The sequence below is a fragment of the Rhamphochromis sp. 'chilingali' genome, assembly GCF_963969265.1.
Source record: "Rhamphochromis sp. 'chilingali' genome assembly, chromosome: 3".
NCBI lineage: Eukaryota > Metazoa > Chordata > Actinopteri > Cichliformes > Cichlidae > Rhamphochromis > Rhamphochromis sp. 'chilingali'.
In genome coordinates, this window is record NC_137931.1 from 3,813,903 (window position 1) to 3,835,792 (window position 21,890).

General features: G+C 43.7%; 1 protein-coding gene and 1 long non-coding RNA gene across 2 annotated transcripts in view; both read right to left on the minus strand.

Moving 5' to 3' along the window:
• Positions 1-21,890, minus strand: part of LOC308394299 (uncharacterized protein) — a 1,060,216-nt gene that overhangs the window by 440,259 nt on the left and 598,067 nt on the right. Inside the window, exons 28-29 of the mRNA XM_080878552.1 lie at positions 19,765-19,959; positions 15,176-15,352 (exon numbers count right to left, since the gene is read on the minus strand). Of these exons, the coding sequence (XP_080734678.1) occupies positions 15,176-15,352; positions 19,765-19,959 (372 nt within the window). The remainder of the gene's footprint in view (positions 1-15,175; positions 15,353-19,764; positions 19,960-21,890) is intronic.
• On the minus strand, positions 1,560-5,880 carry LOC308394327. Its single transcript, XR_013971195.1, has 3 exons — positions 5,710-5,880; positions 5,499-5,588; positions 1,560-2,169 (listed from the first exon to the last, which is right to left on the minus strand). It is a non-coding gene; the product is annotated as an uncharacterized lncRNA (long non-coding RNA).

The window sequence follows — 21,890 nt, forward strand, 5'->3', positions numbered from 1 at the left end:
ACGACCGTCAGAATTCCCAGAGCTAACGTAGATCGCTTTATGCTCTTGAGTCAGGAGGGATAAGAAAAGTGACTGCAAACATTGTGGAACGATTCATAGCGTTTGATTGCTTGTGTGAATGTATTAAACAGGAAACCAGGAGCTGCAGAAACCCAGTAATGCTGAAGACGCATGCGTGTGCGTTTATTACAGGTTTTTCTGAATGCTTAAACCCTAACTGTGATTCTTACAGCACAATTCCTAAAACTATTGATACTTATAGCAAAACCACTCACTGAGTGTGCAAAACTAAAAGCACAAACACTGCTTTGCACTCAGTTTGCCATTTTGTAACACACACTTTGCAAACCTGTAGCTACAATCCACTGCACAGCACTCTTTTTGCAGAACTGTAAACACAACTCACTGCTTTGCACTCAATTTCCAAATGATCAACGCACTCCTAGCAAAACTATACACATTTATGGCCATTATTTACACTATTTTGTCAACTGTCTGGCACACTGCCACATGTGAAAGCTTTTTTAGATAATTAGTTCACTTTGCAATCAGCCTAAGCACTATGATACAGGTAAGCTCTGTGTGTGGAGTACAATGGAGGGAGCAGGAAGAGTGAGAGGAGGCCGAGGAAGAGGACGTGGAGGTGAAGAAGTAGGATGAAGAGGACGACAAGGACAAGGAGGAGCAAGAGGAGGACGAGGAGGGGGGAGAGGACGGGTAAGAAGAGTAAGAAATAGAATTGCTGATGACATCAGAGCTACAATAGTGGACCATGTCATCAACCGTGGAGTGACCCTGAGGGAAGCTGGCCAACGGTTTTTTTGGTTTTTCTCAAACTTAAGTAACTGAAACCTTTCATTGAACTACAGCAGAAACAGATTGGAAATGCCAAGTTATTCTAACACTAGTGGACTTGTTAAACAAAACATTTGTTTCACTTCTTTCTCAACATGCAGCACCATTAAGAACAGTGGACCAGCATAGTTGGTCTGCATGAGCACACTTACTGCAACAGTTGTACATGCTGAAACTGGTTGCTGGCAGCTGATGTGAAGAAATGTCTGGACACATCAAAAGTTTTCTTTTTCATTTTCTTCCTCCCTTGGATAACATACACATGGCAAATAAAAACATGTAACTAGGGTGACGTGAAGTGTGTATCATCAGGTTTAACTAAAATATAATGAGGCTGTCCATCTGTGAAGTAATTGTTCCTTCAAAAACCACTGTGACAACAGATTTTATTTCATTCATTTGATGGTTTTCTATTCTGTATACTGGAACTTTTTAATAGCCCCCCTGTCCACACATCCTTGACATGAGACTTCCTGCAGAGTTGCACATGATGAATGCACACAAAACTTAAAGTGTTGCTGTCATATTTTTTTGGATGTGGTTTGTTGTCATAATCAAGAACGTGTCTTATTTTTTTATTTGTGTTGTTGCTGATCGGCCATTGGACTGCTGAGCCTGCAGTGAACAGCCAGTCACTGACTCTTGATGCTAGAGCAAGGACAACTGAGCTCTCTCTCTCTCTCTCTTACTCTCTCTCTCTCTCTCTCTCTCTCTCTCTCTCTTTTAAATAAATAATACGTTCGAGCTGTTTATGTTTTTGACTTGTTATGGACTATGACTGGCAATGGGAGGGCTGGCGGACTCATATTATGGAGGTGGAGGGTAGACACATTTTGTGTGCAAGAGACCACATACTACAGTGGTGATTGACACAGACTTCAATGGACATTTAGGTGAAGGGAACAGAGGTTATGAGGTGTTGGGTAGGTGTGGTGTTTAGGAGAGAAATCTAGAAAGACAGATGTGGGGCAGATTTTCCAAGTGGAAATGGCCGTGGTGCACACATACTTCAAGAACAGGGAGGAACTTGTAGAAATATATGAAAGTGGAGGAAGCTGCACACAGGGCAACTAAATATTATGCAGAAGGTGAAATCAAAAAGACAGGAGACAAGGAGGTGTCAGGGAGAATGCAGCTATGCAGCATCAAATGGTAGTTTGAAGGATGAGTTTGGACATCAAGAAGAGGAAGTGAGTGAAGGCAGAGACATGCAGGAGTATAAACAGGCTCTGGGTAGTAGGGAAGACTTACCAGATGGCTGGGATAGTACAGCTTTATTGAGATAAACTGCCAAGAAGGGGTTTGACGTCTTCTCTGCACAGAAGAAAGGGAAAAAAGAAAAGTGATTTTGAAAGTATTTGAAGGAAGAGATTTACAAAGAAAAAGAAGTGTAGTTAGCGAAATGAAGAAAATAGACCAAGAAACTGGGAGGCTAGGCATGTAGCAGAAAGAGGTGACAAAGGAAAAGGCTCAGTGCCACGTATGTGAAGCTGGACCCCAAGGAAATGAGGGAATGAGACTTGCTAGGCAGAGAGTGAGTTTGAATGGATGTTCAACCCCCCAAAAAAAAGATATATTCACATAACATAGATTGAAAGAAGCTGCAGGTGGCACAGCAGCTTTAATGTCTTCCAGACAGGAAGTTTTGGAAAGAAATATCATCATTTCCCAGATTTTACTATCTTAGTGTTCTGTAACAAAATCACTGTTGTGCGCATGGTGTTAGAGATGATGATGATTACAAACAAACTTAATGTGCTAGTCGTGCTTTTCTTGAGGGATTTGTCCTTCGACCAGTTTTCATGTCATTGGAATCATTTGCATTCACTGATTCTGGCACTTATTTCATCAAACCAAACTCCAAGTAAATACTTTCGGCTTTTTGGTTTTGTCAAACGAACTAATGTAAAGAATGCCTGGCTGTGCACTACACCACGCAGTGGGAATTTGTCTTCTCCAGTTAAATTCAGGATTAACTTGCTTTATAACACAGACCTCAAAAGTAACCGTTATAACCCCAAACACAAGAAAATGTGATCTACAGCACAGTGAGAACTGGCAACGCTTATCTGGAGGGGTCAGAGTGAATGAACTGGACACCTGTAGAAGCAGGATTTGATTTCCACTGATTTCCTTTCCGATCTGATACCAAGTAAAATTCAGGGTGGTATCGACGATACTGATCTGATACGATACTCTGAACAAAAACTTATTTTTTTTACTCTCTTTTATTTTATCTCAAATTATAGCGTCGTAATGATCACAGGACATCAGATTACTTGTTCTTATCACTTAATGATGCAGAATTATCATATAGAAATGAAAAACCTGAAGTTGTGGCTATTTGTTGCCTGCCTGCAGCATTAAAGGACTCCGTGAGAGACGTCTGTCTCGCCCTGGCAGCACCTCTCCCTCTCCTCCTCTTCAGTTCGCCTCAACATACGCTCGTCATATTCTGTGATATGATTCACTCTGAGGTGTTTGACCAGGTCAGCGGTGTTACCACAACACCTCACATTCTTGCCACATGTATGGCAAACCACGTCTCAGCTGTTCGTGGAGGTAAAATACGTCTGCACATGACTCTGTTTACGCTCAGCCATTGTTGTGAGTGTGCACGCCAAGGGGCCGGACACAATGACGGGTATCGGAGGAATCGATATTTCAGTATCGATCCGCACATCACTAGTTGAGATACGTTTTAAACTGGTCCAAAAAACAAATGCATATTTTCCCGAACCACTGTTCCTTGACTAAGGTGGATAACGTGATGAGGTCAAGGAAGGGTGTGACGGAGATTTGATTGAAAAACTTTGTCGTCCGTTAAAGTTTCACGTTGGCTTTTTCATCTTGAAAGCCCTCTCTGCTCGTGTCCAACCCGTGTGAACAATCACAGATGTGAGAAATGTAAACAAACCGTCGGCAGAACGCTGATCAGGTTATTTTAAGCGCAAGAAAACAAAAACGTTGCGCTCACCGTCGGCGTCACGGACGAGGCCTGGGGGTCCGGGCCCGTCCACAAAGGTCATTGTAACACAAATCATACGATTGCTAATGAAAATGCTATAAAGCTACATCGCAGATAAGTCTCTGGAGTAACAATCAAGGCCATGTTAGTTATTTGATGAATAGTATCTGTGCCACTCATGGCGCATGACTGAGGAGGACGTTGACCTCTGCAAGTCAGGAAAGTCTGCTACTCATTGTATAAATATGAGATGTTTTTCAAAAACCAGCCAGCCATCATCTCGGGAGGCTGACTCCAAAGTACCATCTCACTTCAAACTTGCAAAACAAGTCGAGTCGATGCGAGCGCACTGCTTGTTTCTAGTTAGTCTTTAAGGATGACAGCATTAGTCTGCTCCTTTGTATGAAATAAAGTGAGTCGAGTCCATGTGGTCTGGCACCCACCCACATTTCTCTGCTAGTGATCCATGAGGACTCCACCTTGTTGCCAGTTCTCTTGTGTGGAAGCTTCAGGAAATGACAGCTTCACTCTGACGTGTGTGAGCTGTGTGAGGTCTGTGGTTAGAAGTTTACAGTGTTTGCTCTTTGTGTCGTCTGTAATATGCTCTATGGCTTTAAAAAAATGGCCACATGTTTCTGTAGCTGAATTTGTCCATCTCTGACCTTCTGAGACTGTATTTTCAAATAGGGACGTTCTGACTTTTCTTCACCTTGTACTTCATTCTGCAAATGTTTTATACTCTATTAGAGTTATTACATTATTCTGTTATGCTATAAAATCAACCCCCATATAAGATCGTACTTAAGAAATACATTTAAAAACCCTTCCTGTGCAAATAACCCAAGTTATCTAGAAGAAATAAAAACTGCACCGCAAACCAAACTCAGGTGTTCGACCTGTTGAGCTCGGGAAACTAACTGGTGTTTCATTTTAGTGAGTGCTTTGTTAGATTCCTTCATTTGAACCAAATGAAGTTGATTAAAGTTGATGCATTGATGTGTTTGAAGTGTTTTGTTAGTTGCGATGGATCTCCTGCTGTCTTTTTTCCTCATTATTAAAAGAGGATTTCTTTGAATTTCAAACATCCATTTCCTGTTTATCTGGTCCCGGGTCACAGGTGCAGCAGTCTAAGCAGAGAATCCCAGACCTCCCTAAACAACCACTTCCTCCAGCATATCCAGGACAATACTGAGGCATTCCCAGGCCTGCTGAGAGATATAACCTCTCTAGTGTGTCCTGGGTCTGCCCTGGAGACTCCTCCTCATGGGACATGCCCCAAACACCTCACCCAGGATATTTTTAATTAAAAAATCACAAATAAGTCGTCAGGTCTGATGGTCACATTTGTGAGATTCAACCACCATAAAGCAGAGATCACACAGGACACACTGTGTAACCCTCAGCTCAGGTGTGTTCAGGACATTTGCTTGGAAGAAGCCGTCTGTGGATAAATCCTGCTCTCCACCTCAGCTGTCAGGTTTATCCAGAGAACGGCCGTCCTGACTTCCAGCAGCCCCACAGTCCTCGTTTCTAATAAACTGGCATCACTGAAATGAACTGTCTGCCTCGCTGTTCAATAATCTGCTCTTTGCCAATTTCCCAGCAGAAGCTTCCACTCATATCAGCATTTTTCTGTGATTCTCACATGAACTAAACATAAAAAGCTGAAGCCAACCTCAGAGTTCCCCGTAGTGAGGAAGAGTTTCCTCTGAGCCACAGCTGAGTTTGATGCGTCCACAAAGGAAGACTGACGGGAGGACAGACTCTGGGAGAAAGGCAGATATTAAAAGATATGAATACAAAGTACGGTGCAACAAACAGGACAGCAGATTATGAAGAGCGGTTAGACCTTCATGTGTCAGTCATTGAAATGTGATCAAAGTTACCTGTTTGACATCCTGATAGAAGAAAATCAGCTTCTTGGATCCGTTTGCAGCAAAGAATTCATGGATCAGACTGAACTGGAAGAATCAGACATTAATGACTCAAAGGTTCAACTCTGAGGAAGGATCACGTCTCTGAACTTACTCTGTCATCAGAGACGATGGCGTCTTCCACCGCCGCCTCCTCCAGGCTGCTGGCGTCGGCCAGCCTGCTCATCAGGTATTTATGTCGGGCATCCAGAGCTGCCCGCCGTTCCTCCTTCACGGCTCTCGCCTGTTTGGCTACTTCTCTCCTCGCCTCATTGGACAGCAGCATCGTCCTTTTACCAGACACCTGGAGAAACATCAGCTCAGTCTACAGACGCAGAGACCAGTGAGAGCTTGGCCCAAACATCTGCAGGTTTCTGAGGACCACGTTTGACCCTGACTGGAGGCATCGATTCTGAGTGTGACTGCCTAAACTGAGCTACTGTCCCCCCTCCACTGAGACGTTGTCCTGTGATGTGTCATGGGGGGAAGTGTTCCTCACGGTTGGACTCGTGAGAAGTTCAGTCAGTTTATTCAAACTTTAAAAAGACGCATTTTCAGTCTCTGGATTTCAGCAGAAACAAATGTGAACACAGCACTTTTTGATTGAGTATAAAAGGATGAAAGAGTCAGTGATTAGTAACATTGTTGCTGACTGATGCTGTTGTAGAGCTGTCTTTGGATCCTCACCTTCCTGGAAGCCTTCCCTGGATTGCTCATATATCATTAACTTGTTTGTGTTCAGTAGAATCAGGTGTTGTGGATGCAGGTCGTAGCTGTGTGAGGCCTGTACAGTCAGCGCTGTGTGAGCGCTGTGTAACGTTAGCTTAGACTTCTTTCTGTTGTTATCATCCTTCAGGTTAATGTTGTTTTCATTATGCATCACAGGAAGTGTGGGTGGCTGTTAGCCTCACAGCTCATGGAGAGTTGCTGCTGCTCTGCCTCCTTTTTGATGTTTCTGCTCTTTGTGGCTTTGTGTTACTTTGTGTCGTGTCTGAAACAAAGTGAGTCCATGTTACTAACTGTAGTCGGCTCTCTGTCTCGTGCACAGCTGACTGTTGTCTGAATGAAAGTGTTTTTGTACTTTGTGTAATCTGTTGGGTCTTTGAGCCCTTTTTAAACAGCATATGAGCCATATGTATGTGTGTATATGAAAGGTTGTTTGTAATACATCAAATTGTTGCTTATTCTAGAGCTGCTGCTGTGCCTGATTGGTCTACTCGCTCGAAACTGAAGGTTGACTTGATTCTTTTGGTTTTTTACATTTTGTCAATAAACCAACTTCTTTATGATTTGAACGGCGTCTCTGACGTGTCACAGGCCTGTCAGCTTTCTTGGTGATTGGTATAGATTTGAGCTTCATGCTCTGGCTGTTGTTGGGTTTTCCTCTTTCATATTAAAGCTTTTGTCCTACATTTGGCTCTAAAGTCTAATTCTAATCCCAGCACTGTGTCTGGGTGTGTGATGCTTGTTTTCCTGCTCTTTCTCATGAAACAGTCACAACATTCTCAGTCCAACTTTCACTCTTTGCTGCGTTTGCTGCAGCTGCAGTGAACATGGTGCCGTTTGCCTTTAAGAAAGTTGTGCACAAAGGCTTTTTCTCTAGCAGACAGCTGTGTGGCTAAAAGTCAGATCATTTTTTACCACCTCAGTCACACTGGACTGAAACAAGAGTGAAACTAGGAAGAATCAGAGTTTGTCCAGTGACTGCACTGATTTTCTTCATATTCACAAACTGATTCTAAGTAGTTGCATCAGCCAGCTAATCACCCGGACACTGAGCGTCCAACACGCTCCCTGAAGGGAAACGATTACATCCTCCAAACAATCACAATCTGTCTCTGAACGACTGGAATTATTCTCTGATTTGTCAATAACTGGAGTTTATCAATGCAGACACGTTGCCAACATGATGAAGTCAGTCTGAGTCGCATCTCTTTGGCTAACTTAACTCAAGTGGTTGCCGACTATTCTGGTTCTATTCCCATATAACAGCAGGGTTGCTGAGCACCTCTGTCACTCTGCACTTATGTTCCCAGTTCTCTTTTGTGGAAGAATTTTCCAGGAATTCCTGGGACCAGCTTTCCATGAGAGACCCGATCAGGAGCGACTGTCCTGGACACTCCCAGCATCACAGGGACTCACAAACCCGTCTACCACAGTGAGAAGACTGATGGTCACAGGCCCACATGTAGCTTTAGATCACACGTGTGCACTTCCTGTGGTCACTGCTGTAACTCTAGACTCACCGAGGGGCCAGTGGTTGGTGAGGCAGCAGCAGCTGAAGTCATGTGACTAATGGCTCTCAGCTTCTGTCCTCCTATTCGCCGGTGTCCTTCACCTGTCACACCTGGTCAAGAAAGAGTGAGAATGTTCAGAGCTTTAATGGAAAAGAATATTATTACATATAAAAGGCCTCTAACAAGTATTGTAGTGTTAATCAGGATGAAGTCCATCATGAAGACTTCAGAGTGGTTCAGACAGTCGGTGTTTCATCCACAGAGCCTCCAGTCTGCATATCAAAGCATCCTGAGGAGTGACAGTGAACCCCGAGTTCCCCTCATTACATTCATGTGTGTGACTGTGAGGAAAAGGTGATTGTATGAACGTGTGTGAGCGAGTGAATGAGGCTTGTATCAGAGTGGAGATAATGTCAGCGGCACAAGCTGGACGCTGCAGGTGTCACATGTGAATCTGTGCATCAGTGTCTGCACCTTTGTGGAGGTGAAGCTCAGGAGGTTTGGATTTGTTCAAAGCTCTGTCTGCTCCATCTTTCTTTCCCTCAGGCCTCTCCAGATCAGGAAGGAGGTCCTGTTCTCCTTCTCCCTCCTGGATTTCTGGATCCAGGGAAGGATCAAAGTCTCTCAGCCCAGCATCAGAGCTTCTGGCTGGGGGAGGACTGGAAGTTTCAGCTGGAGGCTGAGAGCCTGGATCTGCCATCTGAGTCACAATTCAAATATTCTCAGTAATCTCAAAAAGCAACAGAAAGGTGCCATTTTCATGAGCAGTGGGTTATCCAGCAGTTTGATTCATGTCAGCAGCATTTAGTTTGTAACTGCTGACTCACCTCTGGCTGTGTCCTGCTCTCAGGGTCACAGTGGACACTGTACCTTTGACCGAAGCTGCAAAGACAGTCAGCAGGGGTCTGGATGCATTCAGCACCACGTCCTTGTTGGGCAGACACCTTCAGTGACAGGACAGTTTATTATGCTGGTAACGTTAATAAGTCTGATCACCTGTAGAGCTCATTTAAACACATCAGCTGTAGAACATCATGTGTCATGGCGTGTCCAAATTCACAGGCTGCATCCTCCTGAGGACCCGGCCTTCAAGGTCTACGTGGGCCGGGTCCTCCAAAGGTCGGGTAGGCGGGAAGTGAGCGGCTGTGACGGTCTGGCCTTCAGATCCGCGTCACTGCTGTCTGGGTGGAGTTTAATAAACTCAGCCGTCTGCTCCTTGCTGTCTAAAATCTAACAGGACACAGGAGTAAACTCTCGACCGTCTCACACTTCTGCTTAATCACTTTTCTGTTTGACGTTTATTCAGCTGTGTGAAAACTGTAACTTCAGCCAAACCAAACAAACAACACTGAAAAAAGCCAAACGATAACATTTTTACGTGATCTAAGTGACTTATATATCATGTTTAAACCTGAACAGCCAAAGGCCGTGGGGGTCCAAAAACGATGTGCCGGGAGTCCGCTGTTATCGCCGGCTCTAATGACCCTCGACCTCCCGGTTAGCTATCCAGATGGTGGGTAACAGACGTCTCCAAAAACGTCAGAGCACTTTTGCAAATATGTGATATCTTGACAAACCGAGCAGATATTTGAAGTTTACACTCCTACATTCTCAAACAGGAGCCCCAGCAGAGATGGATGGCTGGCGCGGCTCTCCGGAGCCCCCAGTCAGAGCAGATGCAGGGCCAGCAGGTGTGGAGACCCCTGGCTGAGGCAGCTGAAGCTGTGGGTGGCTGTCAGCCAGCTCAGGATGCCTTTTGGGCTGCAGCAGCATAAAATCCTCAGCAGGCTGGGTGAGCTTGCGTGAGCTCTCTGTGGAGGCTGTTGCAGCTGAGATGGCTCACCCGAGCGGTGCAAACTTAGTTACCTTCAAGGCTCCAGAGTCAGCTGAGGTCAGCAGCTCAGCCTCTGGGGAGGTTACAATACCTGGAACAGCCAGGTCTCTACAACCAGAAACAGTCTTTGCATGTGCAGCTTCAGAACCAGACTTGAAGTTCCAGTTAGTGTCCGATGTCCCAGAAACACTCAGGTGCTCACTGAGCAATCTCTTGAGGCCAACACTCACAAAATCAAACCGTCTTTGAGCCTTTGTGGGAACATTTATCGTCTCTGCTGGAAAGGTGGAAACATCTGGGAGATGCAGCCTTAACACACTGGGCTTCACAAGTCCTTGGAGGCAGCTCACTAAACTCAGGGATGCAGACAAAATCAGCACTTGCAGGAACACAATGTGCCCTCTCACAATGAGCTTGGAAGCATAAACTGAGTTTTCCTCACTGACTGTTTCAGACAGGATTGTGGGAGCAACACAAAAAGCAGCTTCAGCTGGAAACACACAGTTTAGTGTCTTTGCTGCTCGCTTTAAGTCACAATAAACAGGAAACTCATTGTGTCTCATGTCAGAATCACTCATATACAGGACAGGAAGAGGCGGAGCTTATTTCCTGCAGGGAGAGGTTAGCAGTCTGTGTCTTTCTCATTTCTGACTCCTAAAGAGCTGAAAAACACAGGCTGTTATTGGCTGGCTGACACTGGGATTAATGTCCTTGAAGCCAGCAGTCTTTAATGTCCAGGTTCAGAACGGGCAGGTGAAAAACAGTCCTTTATGTCCTCTGATGTTCAATAAACTGTCCTGATTACTGAGGGAGCAGAGAAAGTGTCTCCATCACTCACCACAGCTGGATGCTCTGAAATCCTGGAATCCAGCTGTGGAGAGGAGCGCCGGCGGCGTGGACGCAGTTTAGTAATCAGGGAACGGGAGGCAGGAGGGAAACACAGCTGGGACCAATTACACACACGAGACAGGAAACAGTAACACAGGACTGTCAAAGTAAAACAGGAAATATAACACAGAGTCCAAAGTAAGGAGACGTGGGACACAGTGAAGACACAGAAACAGAAACCAGAACTATAATCACAAAACAAACTCAGAAACATAAAGAGTGAATCAGCTGATTCAGTGTTTGTGACAAAAACATGGATCCTGGTTAATAACTTTTATTTGTTTGTTTCTGTATTATTTTGTGTATCGTTCTTATGAGCTGTTGTTTTGTCAGTGAAATATTATTTCATTGTTTTAAGCTTTTTGTTGACTTTGAAGTGCTTAAGTTGATATTTTTGAACATTTAATTTGTTCGATTATTGTCGAGTCGATAAAACTGTCAAACGCACAGCTGCTTCCAGCATGGCCGGAGGAGAGGTGGCCGAGCAGACGCACAACACACACAGCTCACAGGTTTGCATTTCTAGATATTGCAGATGTTGCAGAAATTGAGAGTAAAGAACTCGGACATCCAGCGCTGTCTCCTGCCCCTTATTTATACACCACAACACAACGACAGGCGTAACTCACACAAACGGGTAACATGAGGCTCAGATGCTTTGGACGTGTTCACATATACTGGACACAGAATGATGAAGATGGAGCTGCAGGAAGGAGGAAAAGAGGAAAAACACAGAAAAGATTCACAGATGTGGTGAAAAAGGACACGACAGCTTCTGTTTGTTAGTTTGGTTTTTCTTTATTTGGTAAAGATTCAGAAATAAAGAGAAGATCACATGTTTGAATATCATATTAACGTTCTGTAATTACAACAAGTTGTAAAATCTTTCCAGAGTGAGACAGAGACTGTGCAGAGACTGTAGAAGGACAGAGCAGCAGCAGAGCAGTCCAGATACACTGATGATCCTCTGTCAGATCCAGAGGGACACACAGGGCTGATGCTGGACTCTACATTGTGTCTGACAGTGGAGCTGTTCTCAGAGCAGTTCACTCTGCAGCACTGACAGTCATCTGCACTTCATTCCTCTGTCAGTCACTGCTGGATGAAGCTCTCCTCTCCACCTCCCAGTAACATGGCCCAGTCAGAGCGTCTCTACACACAAGCTGCTGCTGCTTCAACCTCTCTGGATCATCAGGACACAGCTGCTCCTCTCTCAGCACACACACCGTCCTGTTTACCATCATCAGCTCCACCTGCAGAGAGAAGGAGGAAGAGCAGAGGAGATAAACGAGTGTTTCCAGAGACTCTTCATCAGCTGTCAGTCAGTGATGCAGCACATCCAGTATAAAGAGCAGCAGGGACGTCAGTGCTGGGACTGTACTAGGACTCATTGTTGCTTCACTTTTTCTAATCTTTGGATTTTTATTGAAGTTGCTGAAAATGTTTTTCCCTCCTAGTTTGAGTTTGGACTTTCATTCATTAGAAGAACCTTGGTGTGTCCACTCTGAGCTCTGTAGGAACCCCAACAACAAGCCCAACAATCCAGATGGACGGTTCCAGCTGTTAACTGGAGGAATTCCATCCAAACATCTGCTCTCACTAAATTCTTCCTCACCTACAGACTGTGTTCTTCACTGCTTTAAACTTGGAAATCAATGCAGTCATTGGTCTGCGTGCTGCTTTGTTCAGAGAGCTGATTGGCTGTTGACAGTGTTTGATCAGAGTGTGTCAGCCGTTACTATGGTGACCATAAAGGTGAGAAACAGGAAGTGTTTGTGTCCAATCCTGAAGCCTGTCACCGTTCTCCTCTCACAGCTTCACTGAGAAGCTGCAGCTTTACAGGAAACACTGGATCTTTGTTTCATACTGACTGTGTTTAGTACAATACTGCTGACAGCACCACCCACTCACTCCATCACTCTACTGACCACAGAGTCTCCAGTCTGTAGTCTGGACTCTGCTGAAGATCAGACAGCTGCTTCACATCTGGATCCTGCAGCTTGCTGTTGTTTCTCAGGTCCAGCACTCTCAGATGGGAGGGGTTGGACTTCAGTGCTGCTGCCAGATAATCACAGCTGATCTCTGACAAACCACAGCCCCTCAATCTGTATAAAGAATGAAAGATGTAAGTTTATTAGACAAAGTGCATGAAATCATTCAGTGTTTCATCATCTGTTCAGAGCTGAAGAAGGTTCAGAATGTAGAAGTTTAGAAAATGGAAACTCCAAACAGCTGAAGCCAACAGGAAGCAGCTTCAAACAGGAAACTGTGCAGAGTTTCAGACTATATGTCCTGATGCAGCCAGTTGGATTTTGGAGATTTGAATCTCTGTTCTGTGACTAAGTCCTTGAATCATTTCTTCCAGTTGGTCCAACAAGACAGACTAAGTATTGGACATGTGTTGTGGCTCCATCAGGGGAGCTTCTAAATGTGATGTGATGGCCCCTCTGGGTCTGTCAGGTCACAGCACTGAAGAGAGCTCAAACTGGGCACACAGTTGTTCCAGTCTGGACCAAAGACTCTATACTGGGACTGAGGGACTGCTTTGACTGCACCCACTGGGACTTTTTAAAGGCTCATGTTCTCACTTAGATCATCGATTTCTACTGACATTTCTTTCTGGGAAAAATGGAGATTACTTTGGAAACAGGAAGTATTTTCCCCAATAAGCAGCCCTGGATTAGTAAATCACTCCAACATGTTCTCAGGCAGAAGAAGCTGTCTTGTTATGAGGGAGAGAAGAAAAAGATTGAGGCACAGAAACCTGTTGAAAGAGAGATAAAGCAGCTAAAATCAGGTGTAAAAGTAAAGCAGAGGATGAGCTGAATAAAGGACACTCAAGGCTGGCTTGGAAAGGAATGAAGTCCATGGTGGGGATGCAGAACAAGGAGCAAAGATGAATGTGATGCTGAATCAGCAGAAGACTTGGACTCATTTGATTCCAGCTTTGATATCATTGATTTCAATGAAGAGCTTTGTGATTGTAGCAAAGGGCTGGTAGCTCTGAGAGTCCCACTGATGAGGTGTTTGTGTGGAAATCTCTTAGTGGGACCAAAGAGAGAAAAAGCCCTGGTCCTGATGCTGTGGGAGGGAAATGATTGAAGTGTGCTGTGAGGAACTGACTGGGAGATTTTCACACATTTTCCAGTCCTCCTTGGAACAACAGGAAGTTCCCAGCATATGGAAACAAAGGTTAAGTGTCCTATGGCACTCAGTGATGATGGTGCTGTGGCCCCACCACCTCCACCTCTTTGTAAAGGAACTAACTGTAATCTGAAGCTTCAAATGGAACTAAGACTTCCTCCACTAGGTGGCAGTGTCTGATGAGAAAGTGTTAGTGGAGCTGGCCTGGAGTCAGAAACAGGAAGATGCAGGATTTGGGCTGAAATGGGCAAAAGTGGTTAGCACTAGTGCCTTAGAGCAAGAAGGTTGTAGGTTGAAGCTTGTTGGTCAGCTGGGCCTTTCTGTGGAGGTTGGATGTTCTCCCACAGTCCAATGAAATGCTGCTTAGGTTCATTGGTGCTTCTACATTGGCTGTAGGTGTGGATGTGAGGGAGTGCTTCTCTGTCGCTCTCTGTTGGCCCTGTGATGGACTGCTCACCTGTGCAGGTGGACCACGCCTCTTGCCCTATGACAGCTAGGGCACAGGCTGCAGCCCTGTGAGCCTAAGCTGAATAAACAGTTAGCAAAAATGATCCATAGATGGCCTGAAATCCCCCAGTTAGCAGTTTGGTAGATAGCTATGACATGCTAATCCCATCCAGCAGCTGTATTCTACCTGTAAGCTGATCCCTGCTGAGCCAAAGCACTTTTTCATATACAAATTACAACCTTTAATAGAAACCTATTGGTCAGCATCTTATTAGCCTGCTGTTAGCTTCATTCCACAGAAAACTGAGAGAAACTAACAGAGTTGATAAAGAATAAAGAGAAATGTGCTGATTTAAAGCCTTTGAAGTGCTTCAGATGATCTCTGTCCACTTCTGTCCACTCATTCATTCATGTAAGCTTTCTAATGCAGCTTTGATCTTCACAGTCTGCTTGATGAAACTCATTCTAACCCTGAATGTCAGAGTGTTCCTCCTTCTCTTTCCCATCATTCATGCTGGCAGTGGAGGAGATTTGGATGTTGGACTGTGTTTTGGATGATGTGTGTATGTTTGTGTTGGACTGCTGTCTGTAAAGCAAACGCACATTTTGCTTTGGATTTCAGTGTCAGACAGACTTTAAGGTGCAATGAAGAGTTTGAGAGTTTCACAGTGAATTTTCCACTGGAGGATTTTTCTTCTTCTTTGAAGGTTTGAAATGTGAACATTGTTCTGCTGCAGTCAATGGACTAAACCAGAGAAGAAGAAAACAGACTTTACCATGAAGATCCTCAGTGTGGATCAGTATAATATCAGCCTGATGTCTGCAGTTTAGTGTCAGCACAACTTTCACATCATATTCATCTCAGCACAACTAAAACATGCTGACTGACCTCAGAGTTTCAAGTTTACATCCTGGACTCTCCAGGAAACCACACAGATGCTTCACTCCTGAATCCTGCAGGTTGTTGTTCCAGCTCAGCTCCAGCTCTCTCAGATGGGAGGGGTTGGACTTCAGTGCTGCTGCCAGATAATCACAGCTGATCTTTGACAAACCACAGTCCATCAATCTGTATAAAGAATGAAAGATGTAAGTTTATTAGACAAAGTGCTTGAAATCATTCAGTGTTTCATCATCTGTTCAGAGCTGAAGAAGGTTCAGAATGTAGAAGTTTAGAAAATGGAAACTCCAAACAGCTGAAGCCAACAGGAAGCAGCTTCAAACAAACACAACAAGAGAAAAAACTCTGAATGTTTCACATTAAAGTCGTACATTTCTCATAAAAACAGGACAAAGACTTGAAAAAGTCGTGTTTTTCCTTCCAGGAACCACATGGCTTCACTTTTAAAGGTGAAGTGTGACAGAAATGGACATATTTGAAGTCCAACACCTTTTTCCAGTCACATTATTAAAGCAGACAAACTACAAGCTCATTTTCATTCCAACAAGTCATCTTCTGACCTGGACTAACAACACTGGTCTCTATGTGCAGCTGGCTGTGAGACCAGTGCTCAGGGAGCGTCTACAAAGTGCAACACTGAAAGAACATCACACACTCATTTGCTTCCAGCACTTTCACACAAACATCTACTGTCATTATTGTCACCAAACTCTGTGGATCCTTTATTGCAAATTCAAATGGGATCAAATGGTCAGACAAAAGAGGGTTATGAGGAAATATGATGAAATGTTGTGTATTAGCAGCAAGTTATTGAATCTTTTTCCTCAGAAACCAAACAAAATGATTGACAAACATGTTTTTACAAACTCAGTGTTGGACTTGGATCAGCAGGATAAGCTGATGTTTAAAGGCATTTGAGTCTCGCTGTATGAGAGTCCAGTTCTTACTCAATATTTATGGATGATGTTCTTTCAGTGTTGCACTTTGTAGACGCTCCCTGAGCCTCACAGCCAGCTGCACATGGACCAGCTGACATTACCCAGCATTAGAGGCGGCTGTAAAAAATTCATGTTCCCATTTAAATGGTTTTAATTTGAATAAAACGATGTTGATTCATTCAATCCTGAATCGATGTTTAATATAAATGTATTTTGCCAGAATCTCAGGTTAAAGCTCACAAACTATTTCAACAAGCAGCAAACAGCTAAAACAGTAAATGAGAGCAGCTAAACACACAAAGATGGAAACACAGAGCGTGGATCGTTCACTCGACGGCACGTACACGGACACGCCGTCGGGGCTGAAAGTGGACAGCTCACAGATCCTGAAGCTGCAGGTTTCATCTGTCTCCAACCAAAACTGAGTGAAGCAGCAGCAAAAGAAGATCCAAACTCTGCTTCACGTTTGATCAATATGCTCATGAATTCTCTCTGACTTTGGCTGTTCCTGCCTGCACAGCTCTCTCTCTCTCAGTGTACTCCAAGAACAGCTTCAAACATCTGTTTCTGCATCATTCACTGTTTATTAGCCACCAGTCTGCTGTTGTGTTCAGTGCTGTCGGCCTCTGACAGTAAAGCCTCATTTCTGCTGTTCCATGGAAACTTTTTAAAATGATGACAGATTACAAACTCTCAGCTGTGTCTGTAATCAAACCTCTGTAACTTTGCTTCACTTCAGCAGCATCAGCTCATGTTCACATGTTGCTTCATGGTTTGCTTCAGTTTTTGATCGACTGCAGAATATTTTGAAGGTTATCTGCTATAAAAAGCCAGAAGAGGAAAATCTGCTTCATGTGTTTCTGTTTGATCCTCAGTGACTTTGACACAAAGGCCTCTGCTGTGATGATCACACCTCTGATCAAGTCTCACAGTGTCACAACTGATAAATGATCAGAGTTAGAATATTTCTGACTGTCTGCTGTGTGCCGTGACCTTTGACCTGCTAAAGACAGTCAGCTGTGGATTATTCATTGTTGTGTCTGATACTTAGAACTGTGAGGAAGAAGCTACACAGTTAATCAGGGTCCCCTCTCTCTGAATCAGGAAAGGTGGGCAGGCCGCGTGTGGGCCGCGGGCCATACGTTGAGTATCACTGTTTGAAATGTGAACATTGTTCTGCTGCAGTCAATGGACTAAACCAGAGAAGAAGAAAACAGACTTTACCATGAAGATCCTCAGTGTGGATCAGTATAATATCAGCCTGATGTCTGCAGTTTAGTGTCAGCACAACTTTCACATCATATTCATCTCAGCACAACTAAAACATGCTGACTGACCTCAGAGTTTCAAGTTTACATCCTGGACTCTCCAGGAAACCACACAGATGCTTCACTCCTGGATCCTGCAGGTTGTTGTTCTTAGTCGAAGACAAGAAGTCATTACTCAGGTCCAGCACTCTCAGATGGGAGGGGTTGGACTTCAGTGCTGCTGCCAGATAATCACAGCTGATCTCTGACAAACCACAGCTCTTCAATCTGTATAAAGAATGAAAGATGTAAGTTTATTAGACAAAGTGCTTGAAATCATTCAGTGTTTCATCATCTGTTCAGAGCTGAAGAAGGTTCAGAATGTAGAAGTTTAGAAAATGGAAACTCCAAACAGCTGAAGCCAACAGGAAGCAGCTTCAAACAAACACAACAAGAGAAAAAACTCTGAATGTTTCACATTAAAGTCGTACATTTCTCATAAAAACAGGACAAAGACTTGAAAAAGTCGTGTTTTTCCTTCCAGGAACCACATGGCTTCACTTTTAAAGGTGAAGTGTGACAGAAATGGACATATTTGAAGTCCAACACCTTTTTCCAGTCACATTATTAAAGCAGACAAACTACAAGCTCATTTTCATTCCAACAAGTCATCTTCTGACCTGGACTAACAACACTGGTCTCTATGTGCAGCTGGCTGTGAGACCAGTGCTCAGGGAGCGTCTACAAAGTGCAACACTGAAAGAACATCACACACTCATTTGCTTCCAGCACTTTCACACAAACATCTACTGTCATTATTGTCACCAAACTCTGTGGATCCTTTATTGCAAATTCAAATGGGATCAAATGGTCAGACAAAAGAGGGTTATGAGGAAATATGATGAAATGTTGTGTATTAGCAGCAACTTATTGAATCTTTTTCCTCAGAAACCAAACAAAATGATTGACAAACATGTTTTTACAAACTCAGTGTTGGACTTGGATCAGCAGGATAAGCTGATGTTTAAAGGCATTTGAGTCTCGCTGTATGAGAGTCCAGTTATTACTCAATATTTATGGATGATGTTCTTTCAGTGTTGCACTTTGTAGACGCTCCCTGAGCCTCACAGCCAGCTGCACATGGACCAGCTGACATTACCCAGCATTAGAGGCGGCTGTAAAAAATTCATGTTCCCATTTAAATGGTTTTAATTTGAATAAAACGATGTTGATTCATTCAATCCTGAATCGATGTTTAATATAAATGTATTTTGCCAGAATCTCAGGTTAAAGCTCACAAACTATTTCAACAAGCAGCAAACAGATAAAACAGTAAATGAGAGCAGCTAAACACACAAAGATGGAAACACAGAGCGTGGATCGTTCACTCGACGGCACGTACACGGACACGCCGTCGGGGCTGAAAGTGGACAGCTCACAGATCCTGAAGCTGCAGGTTTCATCTGTCTCCAACCAAAACTGAGTGAAGCAGCAGCAAAAGAAGATCCAAACTCTGCTTCACGTTTGATCAATATGCTCATGAATTCTCTCTGACTTTGGCTGTTCCTGCCTGCACAGCTCTCTCTCTCTCAGTGTACTCCAAGAACAGCTTCAAACATCTGTTTCTGCATCATTCACTGTTTATTAGCCACCAGTCTGCTGTTGTGTTCAGTGCTGTCGGCCTCTGACAGTAAAGCCTCATTTCTGCTGTTCCATGGAAACTTTTTAAAATGATGACAGATTACAAACTCTCAGCTGTGTCTGTAATCAAACCTCTGTAACTTTGCTTCACTTCAGCAGCATCAGCTCATGTTCACATGTTGCTTCATGGTTTGCTTCAGTTTTTGATCGACTGCAGAATATTTTGAAGGTTATCTGCTATAAAAAGCCAGAAGAGGAAAATCTGCTTCATGTGTTTCTGTTTGATCCTCAGTGACTTTGACACAAAGGCCTCTGCTGTGATGATCACACCTCTGATCAAGTCTCACAGTGTCACAACTGATAAATGATCAGAGTTAGAATATTTCTGACTGTCTGCTGTGTGCCGTGACCTTTGACCTGCTAAAGACAGCCAGCTGTGGATTATTCATTGTTGTGTCTGATACTTAGAACTGTGAGGAAGAAGCTACACAGTTAATCAGGGTCCCCTCTCTCTGAATCAGGAAAGGTGGGCAGGCCGCGTGTGGGCCGCGGGCCATACGTTGAGCATCACTGTTTGAAATGTGAACATTGTTCTGCTGCAGTCAATGGACTAAACCAGAGAAGAAGAAAACAGACTTTACCATGAAGATCCTCAGTGTGGATCAGTATAATATCAGACTGATGTCTGCAGTTTAGTGTCAGCACAACTTTCACATCATATTCATCTCAGCACAACTAAAACATGCTGACTGACCTCAGAGTTTCAAGTTTACATCCTGGACTCTCCAGGAAACCACACAGATGCTTCACTCCTGGATCCTGCAGGTTGTTCTTAGTCGAAGACAAGAAGTCATTACTCAGGTCCAGCACTCTCAGATGGGAGGGGTTGGACTTCAGTGCTGCTGCCAGATAATCACAGCTGATCTCTGACAAACCACAGCCCCTCAATCTGTATAAAGAATGAAAGATGTAAGTTTATTAGACAAAGTGCTTGAAATCATTCAGTGTTTCATCATCTGTTCAGAGCTGAAGAAGGTTCAGAATGTAGAAGTTTAGAAAATGGAAACTCCAAACAGCTGAAGCCAACAGGAAGCAGCTTCAAACAAACACAACAAGAGAAAAAACTCTGAATGTTTCACATTAAAGTCGTACATTTCTCATAAAAACAGGACAAAGACTTGAAAAAGTCGTGTTTTTCCTTCCAGGAACCACATGGCTTCACTTTTAAAGGTGAAGTGTGACAGAAATGGACATATTTGAAGTCCAACACCTTTTTCCAGTCACATTATTAAAGCAGACAAACTACAAGCTCATTTTCATTCCAACAAGTCATCTTCTGACCTGGACTAACAACACTGGTCTCTATGTGCAGCTGGCTGTGAGACCAGTGCTCAGGGAGCGTCTACAAAGTGCAACACTGAAAGAACATCACACACTCATTTGCTTCCAGCACTTTCACACAAACATCTACTGTCATTATTGTCACCAAACTCTGTGGATCCTTTATTGCAAATTCAAATGGGATCAAATGGTCAGACAAAAGAGGGTTATGAGGAAATATGATGAAATGTTGTGTATTAGCAGCAAGTTATTGAATCTTTTTCCTCAGAAACCAAACAAAATGATTGACAAACATGTTTTTACAAACTCAGTGTTGGACTTGGATCAGCAGGATAAGCTGATGTTTAAAGGCATTTGAGTCTCGCTGTATGAGAGTCCAGTTCTTACTCAATATTTATGGATGATGTTCTTTCAGTGTTGCACTTTGTAGACGCTCCCTGAGCCTCACAGCCAGCTGCACATGGACCAGCTGACATTACCCAGCATTAGAGGCGGCTGTAAAAAATTCATGTTCCCATTTAAATGGTTTTAATTTGAATAAAACGATGTTGATTCATTCAATCCTGAATCGATGTTTAATATAAATGTATTTTGCCAGAATCTCAGGTTAAAGCTCACAAACTATTTCAACAAGCAGCAAACAGCTAAAACAGTAAATGAGAGCAGCTAAACACACAAAGATGGAAACACAGAGCGTGGATCGTTCACTCGACGGCACGTACACGGACACGCCGTCGGGGCTGAAAGTGGACAGCTCACAGATCCTGAAGCTGCAGGTTTCATCTGTCTCCAACCAAAACTGAGTGAAGCAGCAGCAAAAGAAGATCCAAACTCTGCTTCACGTTTGATCAATATGCTCATGAATTCTCTCTGACTTTGGCTGTTCCTGCCTGCACAGCTCTCTCTCTCTCAGTGTACTCCAAGAACAGCTTCAAACATCTGTTTCTGCATCATTCACTGTTTATTAGCCACCAGTCTGCTGTTGTGTTCAGTGCTGTCGGCCTCTGACAGTAAAGCCTCATTTCTGCTGTTCCATGGAAACTTTTTAAAATGATGACAGATTACAAACTCTCAGCTGTGTCTGTAATCAAACCTCTGTAACTTTGCTTCACTTCAGCAGCATCAGCTCATGTTCACATGTTGCTTCATGGTTTGCTTCAGTTTTTGATCGACTGCAGAATATTTTGAAGGTTATCTGCTATAAAAAGCCAGAAGAGGAAAATCTGCTTCATGTGTTTCTGTTTGATCCTCAGTGACTTTGACACAAAGGCCTCTGCTGTGATGATCACACCTCTGATCAAGTCTCACAGTGTCACAACTGATAAATGATCAGAGTTAGAATATTTCTGACTGTCTGCTGTGTGCCGTGACCTTTGACCTGCTAAAGACAGTCAGCTGTGGATTATTCATTGTTGTGTCTGATACTTAGAACTGTGAGGAAGAAGCTACACAGTTAATCAGGGTCCCCTCTCTCTGAATCAGGAAAGGTGGGCAGGCCGCGTGTGGGCCGCGGGCCATACGTTGAGTATCACTGTTTGA